This window comes from Peromyscus maniculatus, chromosome 10 (genome assembly GCF_049852395.1).
Source record: "Peromyscus maniculatus bairdii isolate BWxNUB_F1_BW_parent chromosome 10, HU_Pman_BW_mat_3.1, whole genome shotgun sequence".
Classification (NCBI taxonomy): Eukaryota; Metazoa; Chordata; class Mammalia; order Rodentia; family Cricetidae; genus Peromyscus; species Peromyscus maniculatus.
In genome coordinates, this window is record NC_134861.1 from 61335789 (window position 1) to 61350936 (window position 15148).

A 15148-nucleotide genomic window follows, 5' to 3' on the forward strand; every position below is an offset into this window, starting at 1 on the left:
TCCCGTCTCCCTCTTCCAAGCACTGGAATTACTGGGAGGCTGCCGTACCCACACAGCATTTTTCCATTGGTCCTGGACATCTGAACACCCTCCATGCTTACGTGACCAGTAGTTTATGCTCATGCAGCTTTCTTTCAGAGAGCTCAGATCCATGCATGTTGAGAAAGGAAAAGGGCACCAGCTGGGCTGGTCATGCCTACATTCTCAGCACTGGAGAGGGGAAGGCTGCAAGATCAAGTGTTCAGGGTCACCCTTGGTCAATTCGTAAGTTTGAGGCCAGCCTGGGATGCGTGAGACCCTGTTTCATAAAACCAAACCAAACTGTATTCTGAGTAATTTGTTTAAAGCAAAATAGACCTATCTTGGCTTAGTTTTTTTTTTTTTCCCTTTCCAAGAGTTGAACTTTTGCTTAGAGAATTTCCAGTGTAATTTGTTTGAAATTTATTGTTCCTTTAAATATTATTACTTAAATTTCTATTTGAATTATGACCATAAAAGAGAATTTTGGAAAGAAAATTAATGAAAATAATCCCTTTTGTCATTCGTAGGACTTTGCAAGAAGATAACCCAAGTGGAGTCATTCTTAGTACTGATGATTATTTTTATATAAATGGACAGTACCAGTTTGATGTAAAGTACTTAGGAGAAGCCCATGAGTGGAACCAGAATCGAGGTAAGAGCAGGTGTTAGGGTCTGCATAATGTTAAAAGTAGTATAAAGAGGAAGTTTTCTTTAGGATTTGTTTTTTGAGAGACATAGCACTTTCAAAAACTTTGTTTACTCATGGCTTGTGGTATTTAACACATGCCACATAAATGTGCTGTCTCTGAGCTATGGCCAGCCCTAGCCCTAAAGAATTTGTAATTAGCCAGGTGTGGTGGTGCATGCCTTCAATTCCAGCACTCCAGAGGTAGAGGCAGGAGGACCTCTGAGAGGCCAGCCTGGTCTACAGAGTGAGTTCCAGGACAGCCAGGGGCTATACAGAGAAACCCTGTATCAAAAAACAAACAGAAAGAATTTGTAATTAAAATAAACTAGGATAATCCCAGCACTTGGGAGGCAGAGGCAGGTGGATCTGAGTCTGATGCCAGCCTGGTTTACAGAGTGAGTTCCAGGACAGCCAGGGCTACACAGAGAAAACCTGTCTCAAAAAACAAAAAACAAAAAACAAAAATGCAAAAAAGAAACACAATAAAATTTTGGGGCAGGAGGACATGTGTTCAATTCTCAGCCCCCACAGAAGAGTCTTGTAACCTCAGTGTGTTTGTAACCTTAGTGCTGAGGAGGTAGGGACGAGGAGGGCCCTGGGGCTTGTTGGGCAGCCAGTCTAGGCAGATGGGTGAGTGCCAGGTTTATTGAGAGACCCTGCCCCAAAAGGAAGAACAGCACCTGAGCTGGGCAAGGCTGACACATGCGCTGGGAGGCAGAGCAGGTGGAGCTCTGTGAGTTCAAAGCCAGCCTGGGCTACAGGTCTACAGAGAGACCCATGTCAACCTCACACTCCTGTATGACACACACACACACACACACACACACACACACACACACACACACACACATCTCCCTCTCTTCATTTTGTGGAGAGGATTAGAATGTTTATGTTTCATTTAACCAGCGGGGATCTTGTTGGAAATCAGTCTTTTCTCCTAGTGTCTCAGTAGTGAAGAAAAGGACAGTTGTCCGTGCGTTCTGGTCTGTCCTCTTCCTCCAGGTTGTCCCCCCCCCCATCCCCACGCAAGCTTTATTTGTCAGAACACAAACAAAGTATCACACAACACTGGCCATCTTGGAAATTGGTGACCCTTATTTTTATTACCTAGCCATGGCCCCTCTCTCTGTCTGTCCGCCTACCAGGAAGTCTAATGTCTAGACTTTAAACACCATGCCCATTCTGTATTTAATATTATTAAAATGGTTACATTTTGTATTGTATTTTTCAGCAAAAGAAGCATTTGAGAAGAAGGTATCTCCAGTAATCATAGATAATACAAACCTCCAAGCATGGGAAATGAAGCCATATGTTGCTTTGGTTTGTACCATAAGTTTGTAATATTGGGTTTGGAGTCATTGAAGGGATGTTAATTTCACCAGTGCTTCTTGGTTTGCCTTGGTTTGGGTTGGTCTTTGGTGAAATGAGAAGAGGAAGACAACCAGTTTGGCTGAGCTTTTCTGTACAGCTAAGTTTACTCAGCTTGAAAATTCTGATGTTCAAATGTTTTTTTCTTCCCTTCCCTTTTTTCTCCCCTCCCTTCCATTGAATCTTCTAGGTGTGCCACTGTGCTTGGTATATAGTAACTTTATTGACTACAGCTGATAAATGAAGCTTTTATTATAGTTTTTTTTTGGGGGGGGGGAGGGTGATATAGTCCTCCATTACTCACACATGCCTTGAACATGGAAGTGGATTTCATGCTTCCTTAGTTGAGTGCATACTGGAGTTCCTTTTTACGTCCTGGCTGTTGTTCATCTCATTTGTTTTACTAACTAAAGGGTCTGCAGTCACTCAGAGATTCACCAGTCTGGAAGCTAATACATTTGAACAAAAAGAGGCTTTATTAAGTAATAGCCAGGACCATGGATACTGGCCAGGTCTATATCCGAGACTCCTGCTTAGAATGTGGCTGCAGATTACATTAGTCAGGGATTTATAAAGGCAAAGCTCACAAGGCTACTTACTTCCTGCCTTCCTGCAGTCAAAGGTAAGGCACATCCTTGTGTGTTTCCTGCCTCTGTGTGATGAAGCACACATCTGTTCATTTGGGGCAACCAGCCTTGTTTACAGAAGTGAAAACACGTGGCGTGATATCTTACATGAACAACGCCCCCCAGCATTTTAGAATGTTATCTGTCCTTGGACAAGTGGGGCTCACAGGTTAGAGGCATTTTTGTTTTATAGATCTCTTCAGCACAGTAATATAAACTTAAAATGTAACATTAGACATCATGTTTAATGCACTTGAACTATTTTTTAAGTACAGTTCTTCACCTTTCAGGGGGAAAAAAAGTGTCTTGAAAGCTGTGCATGGTATTGCATACCTTTAATCCCAGAGCTAAGGGAGGCAGAGGCAGGTGGATCTCTGAGTTCAAGACCAGCTTGGTCAACATAGGGAGTTCTAGAAGAGCCAGGGCTACATAGAGAGACCATGTCTCAAATGCCCCTGCCTCACCTTCCCCCTCCCGCAGTGTATTTCACTATAGGAGCAGTAGATCTGATTTTAGTCTGTCTGGGTCTTACAAGACTGCTCTGTAGTCTACCCGTATTTTCTGTTGTCCTCTTAGAAAGCTTGTGATACTGTCTTTCCTTATTGCTTTGTTCATGTGCATCATCTGCGGGTAGCAGCCCGCAGAGTCCAGAAGAGGGTATTGGACCTCATGGCACTGGTGTGGCAAGTGGTTGTGAGCCACCATGTGGGTACTGAACTGAACCTGAGTCATCTACAAGACAGCCTGTTCTCGTAACCGCTGGCCATCGATCCAGCCCTAACACTTAGTTTTCTTAAGTAGAAAATAAAGGGTTCCCATTGCTTTGTTTCTGATATTCTAACTCTTTTGTTTTCTGTAATTTTTTTTTTAATCACTTCGTAACCCAGGCAGCTCTGAACTCTAACTTTATTTATTTATTATGTATACAGTATTCTGCCTACATGTGTCCCTGCAGGCCAGAAGAGGGCACCAGATCTCATTATAGGTGGTTGTGAGCCACCATGTGGTTGCTGGGAATTGAACTCAGGACCTTTGGAAGAGCAGTTGGTGCTCTTAACCTCTGAGCCATCTCTCCAGCCCTTGTTTGTTTGTTTGTTTGTTTGTTTGTTTTTAAAGACAGGGTTTCTCTGTGTGGCCCTGGCTGTCCTGGATCACTCTCTGTAGCCCAGGCTGGCTTCAAACTCATAGATCTGCCTGCCTTTGCCTCCTGAGTGATGGGATTAAAGTGTGCGCCACCACTGCCCTGCTTCCTTTTTTCTTATATGATTGAAAATATTAAAACACTTTTCCATATTAGGCATTACACAGAGAAACCCTGTTTCAAAAAAACCAAACCCAAATCCTACTTTTCCAGTATTGATTTCTTGGTTCTCTGTGGTGGTATTGTATTCCCCAAAATATTGTGCACCCTAATAAATAAATCTGGGGTCAGAGACAGAACAGCCACAATATTAAACATGAGGATAGGCAGTGGTAGCACACGCCTTTAATCCTAGCATTCCAGAGGCAGAAATCCATCTGTTCAAGGATACAGCCAGACATGGTGACTCACGCCTTTAATCCCAGGGAGTGGTGGTAGAAAGCAGAAAGGTATATAAGGCATGAGGACCAGAAACTAGAAGCATTTGGCTGGTTGAGCATTTGGCTGGTTAAGCTTTTAGGTTTTGAGCAGTTCAGTTCAGCTGAGATTCATTCTGGATGAGGACTCAGAGGCCTCCAGTCTGAGGAAACAGGATCAGCTGAGGATCCGGCGAGGTGAGATAGCTGTGGCTTGTTCTGGTTTTCTGATTTTCCAGTTCACCCCAATACCTGACTCAGGTTTGATTTTATTAATAAGACTCTTTAAGATTCATGCTACAGTTCTCCCTAACTGTACTTAGAAGTATATAAGAGACCCTGCTTCTCGCAGAGTGTCAAACTCATTTATTTCTTCATGAAGACTTGGATACGAGGAGATCAGGCTAGGTCTAAAGTGTTAGATTGAAGACCAACTCTCAGGCACTGCATTTTGAGCAGAGATATGGGTGAAAAGGAAGCTCTAGCATTGCAGAACAAACAAACATTGCAGAACAAACGAGGATGCCTGCCCGCTGGGATGGGGCAGACACAAGCGTGCATAAAGAAGAGCAGGGAGGAGGGAGCCGTGTCCTGATAGCTGCAGCAGCGGTTGTCGGCGTAGGCCAGTCTGTGGTGGGACAGCCGTCCGTTCGGAAGGGCTGAAGAGAGGCTAAAGAAGAAACTGGCGACAGTCTTGGAGACTTTTGGCTTGAGACAGGGTTTCTCTGTGTAGCCCTGGCTGTCTTGGAACTCACTGCGTAGACCAGGCAGACTTTGAACTCACCGAGATCTGCCAGCCTCTGCTTCCCAAATGCTGGGATTAAAGGCGTGCACCACCATCCCTTGGCCATAGACTTTTTACAAAAGGAATCTGGTAACTAGCTGGTGCATGGAAAGTAGAATATGATGAGACAGATAAGCGGATGGTATTTATATATCGTGGAATGAATTCAAAGGAAGAGAAAGCTGCACAGTGTCGGAGAGAAGAAGGAATGGGTCCAGTGTAAGAGAGTGCAGTGGTTGATGGGTGTACTATAACCCCACTAGAGTGCTGGAACAGGGGAGAAGCAGTTGTCGGCCACGGGTTTGAAATTATAACAGCAGGGAGTGAAAATGAGGATAGTATCGATCCATGGTATGGTTGAGGAAAAGGTTTCATTGTAGATATGAGGAAGAGAACAGCCAGGGGCATCTGGAAGAGTCCAGACTGAACATGGCCAGCAGAATAGACCAGGGCCCTGAGAGGAGAGAGGAAGAGAAGAGGGGCCAAGGGGCACCTAGCCTGAATGGATGAGTCATAGGAATTGGAAGGGAAGCCTGGAGAGGTTTAGGGTAGCGGGGCGGGGCGGGGCGGGGCGGGGCGGGAATTGCTGGGAGGAGCCACAGGTATTGAGTGATTCTTGTCCTGGTTTCTTTGGTATTTGATGGGTGGATGCATATCTGATAAATATCCAAACTTTAAAACAGTGCCTAAAGTACCCTTTTCTAGAGAGAAGTACTTTTAATACTATTTTTGAGAATCTTTCCAGGTGTTTTCTGTGCATGTACAAATGTGTGAATAATTCTTTATTCTCCCAAAAGAAAATTGTTTGTGGTGGGGCGGTAGTGGTGCACACCTTTAATCCCAGCGCTTGGGAGGCAGAGGCAGGCGGATCTCTGTGAGTTCGAGGCCAGCCTAGTCTCCAAAGCGAATTCCAGGAAAGGTGCAAAGCTACACAGAGAAACCCTGTCTTGAAAAACAAAAAACAAACAAACAAACAAAGTATTACTTACTCATCAGTTTAAAGGATGGTTCTCTTTCTTTCATTTTAATATAGAATTTTAGAAGTGATGTTTTTGGGGGTTGGAGAGATGGCTCAGTGGTTAAGAGAACTTGACTGTTCTTTCAGAGGACCTGAGTTCAATTCCCAACAACCACAATATGGCTCACAACCATCTGTAAATGGGATCTGATTCCCTCTTCTAGTATGCATGAAGACATTATATATAAAATACATGAATAAACAAGTTTTTAAGATGACTTGGTGGTGGTACATGGCACACCTTTAATCCCAGCACTTAGGAGCCAGAGACAAGCCGATCTCTGAGTTATGAGGCCAGTCTGGTCTACAGAGCGAGTTCCAGGGCTACACAGAGAAACCCTGACTTGAAACAAACAAACAAGAACCCAAAAAAGCATTAAACAAAAGTTTTTATTTTATGTGTATATCCTCATTTATTTAGATAAATTCATATTAATCGTCTGACCTTTTCTGTTCTTTTGCTATTACAAATAACAGTCAACTAAAGTATCTTGGCATGCATATGCATTTGTTTATGTCTATCCATGTTTGTTCTCTTTATACAACTATCAGTAATATAAAATTTTGGAAGTAAATTGCTGGGTCAGGGAGACTGTAAAATTGCATTTCTCCTTATTCCAGTTTATTCCAGTTTCTTAATTCTGACCTACTTTAGCTGTCTAGGGTAGTGTCTTCGTTAAATTCCTATTGCTGTGAAAAGATACCATGACCATGGCATCTCTTACAAAGGAAAACATTTAATTGAATTGATGGCTTACAATTCAGAGGTTCAGTCCATTACCATCATGGCGTTGTGCGGGCAGACACAGTGCTAGAGAAGTAGCTGAGACTCCTACATCTTGCAGGCAACAGGAGGGTGCTGTCTTGAGCATATAAGAGATCTCAATGCCCACTTCCACAGTGACACACTTCCTTCATAAGACCACACCTACTCCAGCAAAGCCACACCTCCTAATAGTGCCACTCCCTTTTAGGGCCATTTTCTTTCAAACCACCCAGGTAACTTTAACTAGGGCTGTAAAGCGAGCCCGAAGCCTGGGAAGAGGAACCGAGTTTAGATAGGACTCCTCCTAGATTGAATTCTCTAGTTTTGTTCTTGGTTTTTGTAACTGTGCTCTCTGATGTTTGCTAAGAAAGATGAATTATAAACAAAGTCGAGGAGAGGAGCTGGTTCCAGCCCTGGTGAGCCCCGCCTCCTACTCTTTCTTTAAGTAGAATCTTCTGCCTTTCAAAATGCATGTGTCCCCTTCTCAGGAAGAGCCAGATGTGAGGGTGCTTTCTAGGAATTCCAGCTCTTCTACAAAGCAAATTCAAGGTGTAGCTGGAGTTTTCCTGCTTTGCCCACAGTCAGGACAAATCTTTGTCACCCGCCAGTCCCACAGCCGCTCAGACCCAACCAAGTAAACACAGAGACTTATATTGCTTACAAACTGTATGGCCGTGGCAGGCTTCTTGCTAACTGTTCTTTTAGCTTAAATTAACCCATTTTTATAAATCTATACCTTGCCACGTGGCTGGTGGCTTACCGGCGTCTTCACATGCTGCTGGTCATGGCGGCGGCTGCAGTGTCTCTCCGCCTCAGCCTTCCGCTTCCCAGAATTCTCCTCTCTCCTTGTCCCATCTACTTCCTGCCTGGCCACTGGCCAATCAGTGTTTTATTTTTTGACCATTCAGAGCAATTTGACATACAGACCGTCCCACAGCATCAAGGCCAGGCCAGGCTCCTTGAGACTTTATCTCAAAACAAACACCCCCCAAACAGCAGTGTTAGCACCCTCCCAATAATCCTTGCCAACTCTCTAAGAGAGCAGAGAGATTGTTTTTAAAGTTTTATTTACTTTTTATATACACGGGGGGTTTGCCTGTATGTATGTCTGTGCACGGATACTAGATCCCCAGGAGTGAACTGCCATGGGGGTGCTGGGAATTGAACTCGGGTCCTTTGGAAGAGCAGCCAGTGCTCCTAACCACTGAGCCATCTCTCCATCCCCAGCAGATAGATTCTTTATCTGCTGACCAGGTCACCTATGAGGGGCTTTCATTTCTAATGTGATAGTATTTGCAAACATTGCATTTAATTTCATGGAAAAATTATTCACATTGTTCTTTTGTCTTTTCTTTATGTAGTCTCAGAAGCATAAATATAAGGTCCTTTTCCGGGAACCAGACACATGGTGGAAGTTCAAACCAAAGGAACTTGCAAGGTAAAACTGGAAGGTTTTCTGACATAGCTTTTTATTCCACAGAAGTGATTAAAAGTTTATCTAGATTTTTTTTCCTTTATAAATGATTGAGTGAAGCAAAACTGATTAGGTTTTGACTTGTCCATTTGAAAATTGGTAACATTTTATGTTGTGTATGTTTTATCTCATTTAAAAATCATTATTTTAAAAATGTTTATTTGTGTGTGCGCGTGTGTATGTATGTATGAATGAGTACAGGCACTCATGTCATGTCAGGTGTGAGAAGGTCAGAGGAGAACTTTGGAGTCAGTTCTCTTCTGTCCAGGGGTTAAACTCATATCCTCAGGCCTTCAAGCAAGCCTGTGCCCACTGAGTCAGCTTGTGGGTCCTTATCCCTACTTTGATGATAAGTCGGGAGATTCATAATACATGGCTGAGAAATCTCCAGTGGTCGGCTGTGTATTTCCTTGTATAATATGTTAGTATCTAAAGCTAGGACAGCGCCTGGGAGTTGGCACATGTCAGCCATGTGCTGGGGCTTCTAGAACACTGGAAAATGGGAGGGAAAGGTCGCAGTTATTTCTCTCCTGCCCCTGCCCTTTGTTTGGTTGCTTGTCTTGAATTACAAAAATTTTATTTAAGAGATGAACATTCAGGCCAGGCGGTGGTGGCACACGCCTTTAATCCCAGCACTTGGGAGGCAGAGGCGGGCGGATCTCTGTGAGTTCAAGGCCAGCCTGATCTGTAGAGTGAGATCCAGGACTGTCAGGGCTACACAGAGAAACCCTGTCTTGAAAAAGCAAACCAAACCAACCAACCAACCAAACAAACAAAAAGACGAGCATTCATTGTTTTTCCTTTATGATGTGTATTCTTTTAGAAGATTTAACTCAATTTCAGAATAGTTTCTTTGTAATAATTTGAATTCTAACTAGGACAGTCTGACTTTAATATGTTCACAGTGTTGTATGGCCATCACCACTGTCTAATTTCGAAACTTTTTTTTTTTTCTCACAAAGAAATGTACCCCAGCAGTCCCTTCTCCTTTGGCAGCCCCTCCTGCTTTCTGTCTAGGGTTTTCCTCTTCCGGATCCTGTTACACAGTGCCTAGGGGGAGTCTTTTGTCTAGCATCTTACACTTAGTGTTTGCACAGTTTATCATGTTGCGGCATGTCATACTCAGTTTCTCTTTGTTGTCTTTTGATATGTAGTGGACCTGCTTTCCTGTGTTGTGTTTGGAATTTTTCCGTCTGTGCAGATGAGTGGGGTTGACAATCACCTTTCCCCTCCCTGACCTGCCTTGCCTGGTTTTGGTACCATTAACTGAGTGTTCCCTCTCAGTTGGAATTTCCTCTGTCCCACCAGTCCTCGTGGCCCGGGTCTGCATGACTGCCCACCCCTCCCTGCTGAGCTCTGGGGTTTGAGGTCTGTGTCCCCCCAACCAGCCCCATTGCCACACTTAAGTGCTCCACACTTAATGAGTGTGTGTACTGGGGGCTGGTGAAGGGGCTCAGTGGGCAAGGCTCCCAAGCTCGAGGACTTGAATTTGATCCCCGGGGTTCGTTGGCACGGTGGAGGGAGAGGACCAGCTCCGGCAAGCTGTCCTCTGACCCCCACATGGGTGCAGTGGCGCGTGTGTGCACTCACACACATACAACACACATGCATGTGAAACCCCCGTGTGCCAGTCCTGCTCTGTCACTGTGGACTCAGCACCCCTGCTGTCCATGTCGATGGCTGTGGTGCTTGCCCTCCTCTTGGTTGCTCTTGTCGGGTAACTTTTGGCAGTGGATGGTGAACTCTTCTGATGGGAGGTAGTGTGCTGAACCTCCTCTGTTGTATTGTCCATCAGTTTCTCTCTGTCGACCTACCTGTGTTTGCTTTATATATTTGGAGGGTAGTTGCTGAAATTCCTAAGAGCTTGTCATTTTTTGATGTTACTCTAACTAACTGGATTTTATCCCTTCCCAGGGATTTTTTTTTCTTTCGTCTTTAAGAATAACTTTTGCTGTGAAGTCTGGTTTGTCTACTTAATAAAACTATACCAGCATCCTTTCAGTTAATATTTGAGAATTTTTCTTTTTATACTTTTACTTTCAACATTTTGATATCCTTAATGTTTGTGTATTTATTGTACCTAACATGGCTGGGATGTAATTTTTTTCCCTGTCTACCTTGGCTTTTTCTTGTGTGTGTGTGGGGGGGGGTGCACAGTAGTTTGGAGGGGGTCTTCTGTAGCCTAGGCTAGCCTTGAACTCCTGATCCTCCTGCCTCCACCTCTAGTGTTAGATTTCAGGCAAATACCTTAGTGCTCAGTCCCATCTTGGCTCCAGATGATGAAACAGCTCTTTATGGATGTTTTGTTATTGGCCACCTTCTGTCTCAATGTGCTTTAGTTGGTTTTTTGAGACAAGGTCTCACTGTGGAGCCTTGGCTGACCTGGAACTCAATATGTAGATCAGGCTGGCCTGGAACTTAGAGATCTGCCAGCTTCTGCCTGCCAAGTGATGGGATTAAAGCCTGTGCCACCATGCCCGGCTTCTATGATTGTTGTTATTTAAAAAAAAAAATAAAAAGTTATCCATGTGGGGTTTTTCTCTCATCATGTTTTAGAAATTTGGATGAAATTTAAGTCTGTTTTCTTCTATAGTAATTTCTAAATTATATATGCTTTGTTGATATTCTGTTAGTGGCCACCTTACATGTTTCACTCTGCAAAGCTCAAGTCTAAGTTAAACCACTTTTCTTAGCCTTCCTTCCCACAAACTCAAGGACGTATTTGAAGACACTTCCTGTGGTAGTGGCCATTAGCTTCCATAGTACCATCCTGCGCTTTATACACGGGGGGTGGGTTTGCTCAAGTCTTTCCTTGTGCTTTGTTTCCCATTGCAGCATAGTTCTTTCTTTAATCTGAGTCTGTCTGCCGGTGTTTACCTTTAAACTTTTCTTTACAGTAAGGGCCTGTGTGTGTGCAGCTATTGCTTTTTAAATTTTCATTTGAAATCTTTTTATCATCCCCCTTCTTATAAGACACTTACTATATATATTCTGGGATATCAGCTAGTGTCTGTGGTTGACAGTAACATTTATGTTTTATTTCTATTACTATTGTTAAGTCTTCTCATTCCAATCATTAGTTCCTATTTATATGACTAGTTTTTTCTTTAATTTTTAGCTTAATGTCACTTCACTTTTCTTTGGTGAGTGACAGTTTTAGCATATGTTTCTAGTTATGGATTTATCTTGTTTGACTCCTGAAATCAGGACATTTGTGTCATTCATCAGTTCTAGAACATTCTCAGCATTATCTTTAAATTGCTTTGGTTCACCCCTCTTCTTCTTCAGACTTGAGTCAGTGGTGTATGAGACCAGTTGTCTGCTCTGGTCTCTATGTCTATGTTTCTTAACCTCTCTCATATTTTCTATCTCTTTGCTTCTCTGTGGTATGAAACCAGACAAGATCGAGGTAGGTAAATATGAAAGCCAGATTTACTCAAGAGGCACACACTAATATTAGCCTTGAAATTCAGATATAAAGCCTTGAATCTAGACCAAGTTAAGAGAGTTACGACTGAGGTGTTTTCATTAAGAAACCAACTCAAGAGGGACCGAAGATAACACCCCACCTCCTGACTGTGCAAATCTAGAAAGAACCCTCAGTTGAGACCAAAGATTCCCATGTTAGGGTTAACTAACTGCAAATTCATTAACAAAAACACTCCAGTATTCGAGCAAGACTGGAAACACAAATAATAAACTTCATATTTGGCCATCCAGAGACTTAATATGCTAGGAATTTAAAATATTGTTTGAACTTAAAATGTAATAAAGTGTGTTTGTTTTGATTTAGCTGGGACATGGTTTTATTACAACAGAAAGGCACTTTGGGATAGTTACTCAGAGTCACTATAGTGAGATTACTATTGCTCAGAGTTAATAATGACAGTCATTGTTTTATGAGACTTTTAAATTTATTTATTTATTTTTTGCAGAGCTTTAGAACAACTTCTTTTTTAAGGTTATTGAAGCCTTCTTTCGCCTGAATTAGTTAGTAGAGGATACCTGGGACAAATTGTGTAGGATGATTGAAAAAATGGCAATTCAAGAGAGCCTGACTAGGCTGGGTGTGGTGGTGGAATCCCAACACCCAAAAAGTCTGAGGCAGGAGGATCCCAAGTTTCAGGTCAGCAGCCCAGGCTTCATAGCAAGACCACATCTTAAAATAAATGAATACAAACCTTCTGAAACAAAATGAAACTAAAAAAATTAGGACTTGCCGGGCGGTGGTGGCGCACGCCTTTAATCCCAGCACTCGGGAGGCAGAGCCAAGGCGGATCGCTGTGAGTTCGAGGCCAGCCTGGGCTACCAAGTGAGCTCCAGGAAAGGCGCAAAACTACACAGAGAAACCCTGTCTCGAAAAACCAAAAAAAAAAAAAAAAAAAAAAAAATTAGGACTAGATAGTACATATTAGGTAAGAAGTTTTGCATTCTTATATCATCACACATTAGCAATGTGTCGTTAATGGTGCTAGGGATACAGCTCTGTGGTCAAGTGTTTATCTCCAATGCGTAAGACCCTGAGTTCAATCCCCAGTGCCGAATAGAAAGAAAAAAAAATGTGCTGTTTTCTTGGACTTTGTGTGTTCTTTTTTTTCCCCCCCCTTGGTTGCCAACATTTTCCCCACCTTTCTGTTCCCTGGAATTTTCAGGCGTAATATCCATGGAGTAAGCAAAGAGAAAATCGCGAGAATGCTGGAGCACTACCAGCGTTTTGTTTCGGTGCCCATAATCCTGAGTTCTTCAGACCCGGAGAAAACGGAGCGGATTGAGCTGTGTGCGTACTCTTGTGAGGACAGCAGCGCTGGGTAGGTGTTATAAATACATATGTAAAGTGTGTTCTATAGAAAACATTCAGTTTGAAGCTCTGCTTCGTTGTTGTTGTTGTTTTTTTTTTTTTTTTTTTTTTTGCTGAGACAGGGTTTCTCTGTGTAGTTTTACACCTTTCCTAGAACTCACTTTGTAGCCCAGGCTGGCCTCGAACTCACAGAGATCCGCCTGCCTCTACCTCCCGAGTGCTGGGATTAAAGGCGTGGGCCACTACCACCCGGCTCTGCTTCGTTTTTTAATGATAACTTTGAAGACTTTTGAAATCCCTTCTATCCTCCAGTTTCACCTGGAGTCAGCAGGGGATGTTAGCAGGAGAAATAAAAATTCATGTGAAAGATGAGAGGTTTTTCCCTTTGAGCTGAGAGTTTAAATCTGTGGTTACACAACGAATACACTTGTATTTTTATTTTTATTTTATTTAGTATTTTCCTTTTTCTCTTAATTGTTTTTTGCATACATCCATATTACTTTCATTTTTTTTTAGGTTTTAGTAAACCTACTCTTACGTTTCCCTTAGAGAATTCCGTTAATGTTAGGTAAAGCTTAATAGGAGAGTTGGGACTTTGAGAATTCATAAGATAAAGGAAGATGAATTGAAAAAAGAATAATTTTGGAAATTATTTTGGAATGACAAGAACAAGTCATGGAGGTGGAGAGTGTCCAGAGTGTCCAAGATGGTTCTTAAACATTTAACAGATGACATCTTAACTGAGAGCTTCCTGATCTCATCTGTCTCTGTAATACCACCACACCCAGCTTCTTCAGTTTTTCTTACTCACACAAATCATGTTGTATTACCGCTCTAGTTGGTGGAGTGAACCTGGGAGAGAGGAGCCTAAAAATAGGGAGACTAAAGTCTCATGCAATAGCAACTTTATTCAGGGCATCAGACAGTTTATATCCTGAGGATGTTCTGAGGGCTTAGGTCATGTGAACAAAGTTTACTTTAGTTCAAGTTGGATACAGTTGCCAGGGCAAGGTCACATGAGTTTAGGCTGTACACAATCAGGACGACCTATCCTCGGAAACATCTGAATAATAATAGTAATATTATGGGTAATATGAAGTAAACCCACTTTTATTTACTACACCTGGGAGGGGCATGATGCACATTCCAGGAACAGCCTATGTTATGGAGAAACATAGGTTACAAGACTCTTGTCTTGTTTACTTGGTATTTTTTCACAAGATGTCAGAAATATGCTCACACAGCTTCACTCATGAACGGTGTTCTGACAGCATTGGTTTTGTGACCCTGTAAATCAGTGGTTCTCAACCTTCCTAATGCTCAACTCTTTAATACAGCTCCTCATGTTGTAGTGACCCCCAACCATAAAGTTATTCTTATTTCTACTTCATAACTGTAATTTTGCTATTGTTATGAATTGCAATGTAAATGTCTGTGTGTTTTCCGATGATCTTAGGTGACCCCTGTGAAAAGGTTGTTTGATCCCCCCAAAAGGGGTCATGACCCACAGGTTGAGAAACAGTTCTGTCAATGAAGCTTCCTCTAATAAATACATAAATGACAGATGGACATAGGATGGATCTCTGTGCTGTAAAATAATGCTGAGCTATGGGTGTGAATAAGCTAGCGAGGTAATGTCCACTCATGTGAACACATCTAGGACCTTCACCGTGATGATCAGCACAGCACTGTGACTGACACCCCCAGGTGACGGTCCGGCTCAGGGTTTGCTCTGTGTGTGCTGCTTGTAGTGGCAGGTGCTGGGCCTGCGATAAAGGAGTGTGGTCCTGATATTCCAGGGAAAGGTTAGGATTCGCTCTTAAACTGTTTCTTCCACTGTCTGGGGATTGAAATCAAGGGCTGGGGTCACCTTTGTTGGCAGGTGCCCTGCCTCTGAGCAATACTACTGACTTATATCCCCATTCCAGCTTTTATAATTTTTGTGTAATTTACTTTTGAATATTTAGAACAAATGCTAAATGCTGTCTGGTTGCATGCTTCTTTAATTTAAATCACAATGTTAATGGTACCGTGAAGAGACTTTCTTA

General features: G+C 42.7%; 1 protein-coding gene across 19 annotated transcripts in view; it reads left to right on the forward strand.

Annotated features, from left to right (window-relative positions):
• N4bp2 (NEDD4 binding protein 2) overlaps positions 1-15148 on the forward strand; it is a 92644-nt gene that overhangs the window by 46762 nt on the left and 30734 nt on the right. For all 19 annotated transcript variants that reach the window (XM_076546358.1, XM_076546351.1, XM_076546355.1 and 16 more), the window contains 4 exons: positions 549-673; positions 1941-2029; positions 8190-8266; positions 12955-13110. In XM_076546358.1, coding sequence (XP_076402473.1) covers positions 549-673; positions 1941-2029; positions 8190-8266; positions 12955-13110 — 447 coding nt within the window. The remainder of the gene's footprint in view (positions 1-548; positions 674-1940; positions 2030-8189; positions 8267-12954; positions 13111-15148) is intronic.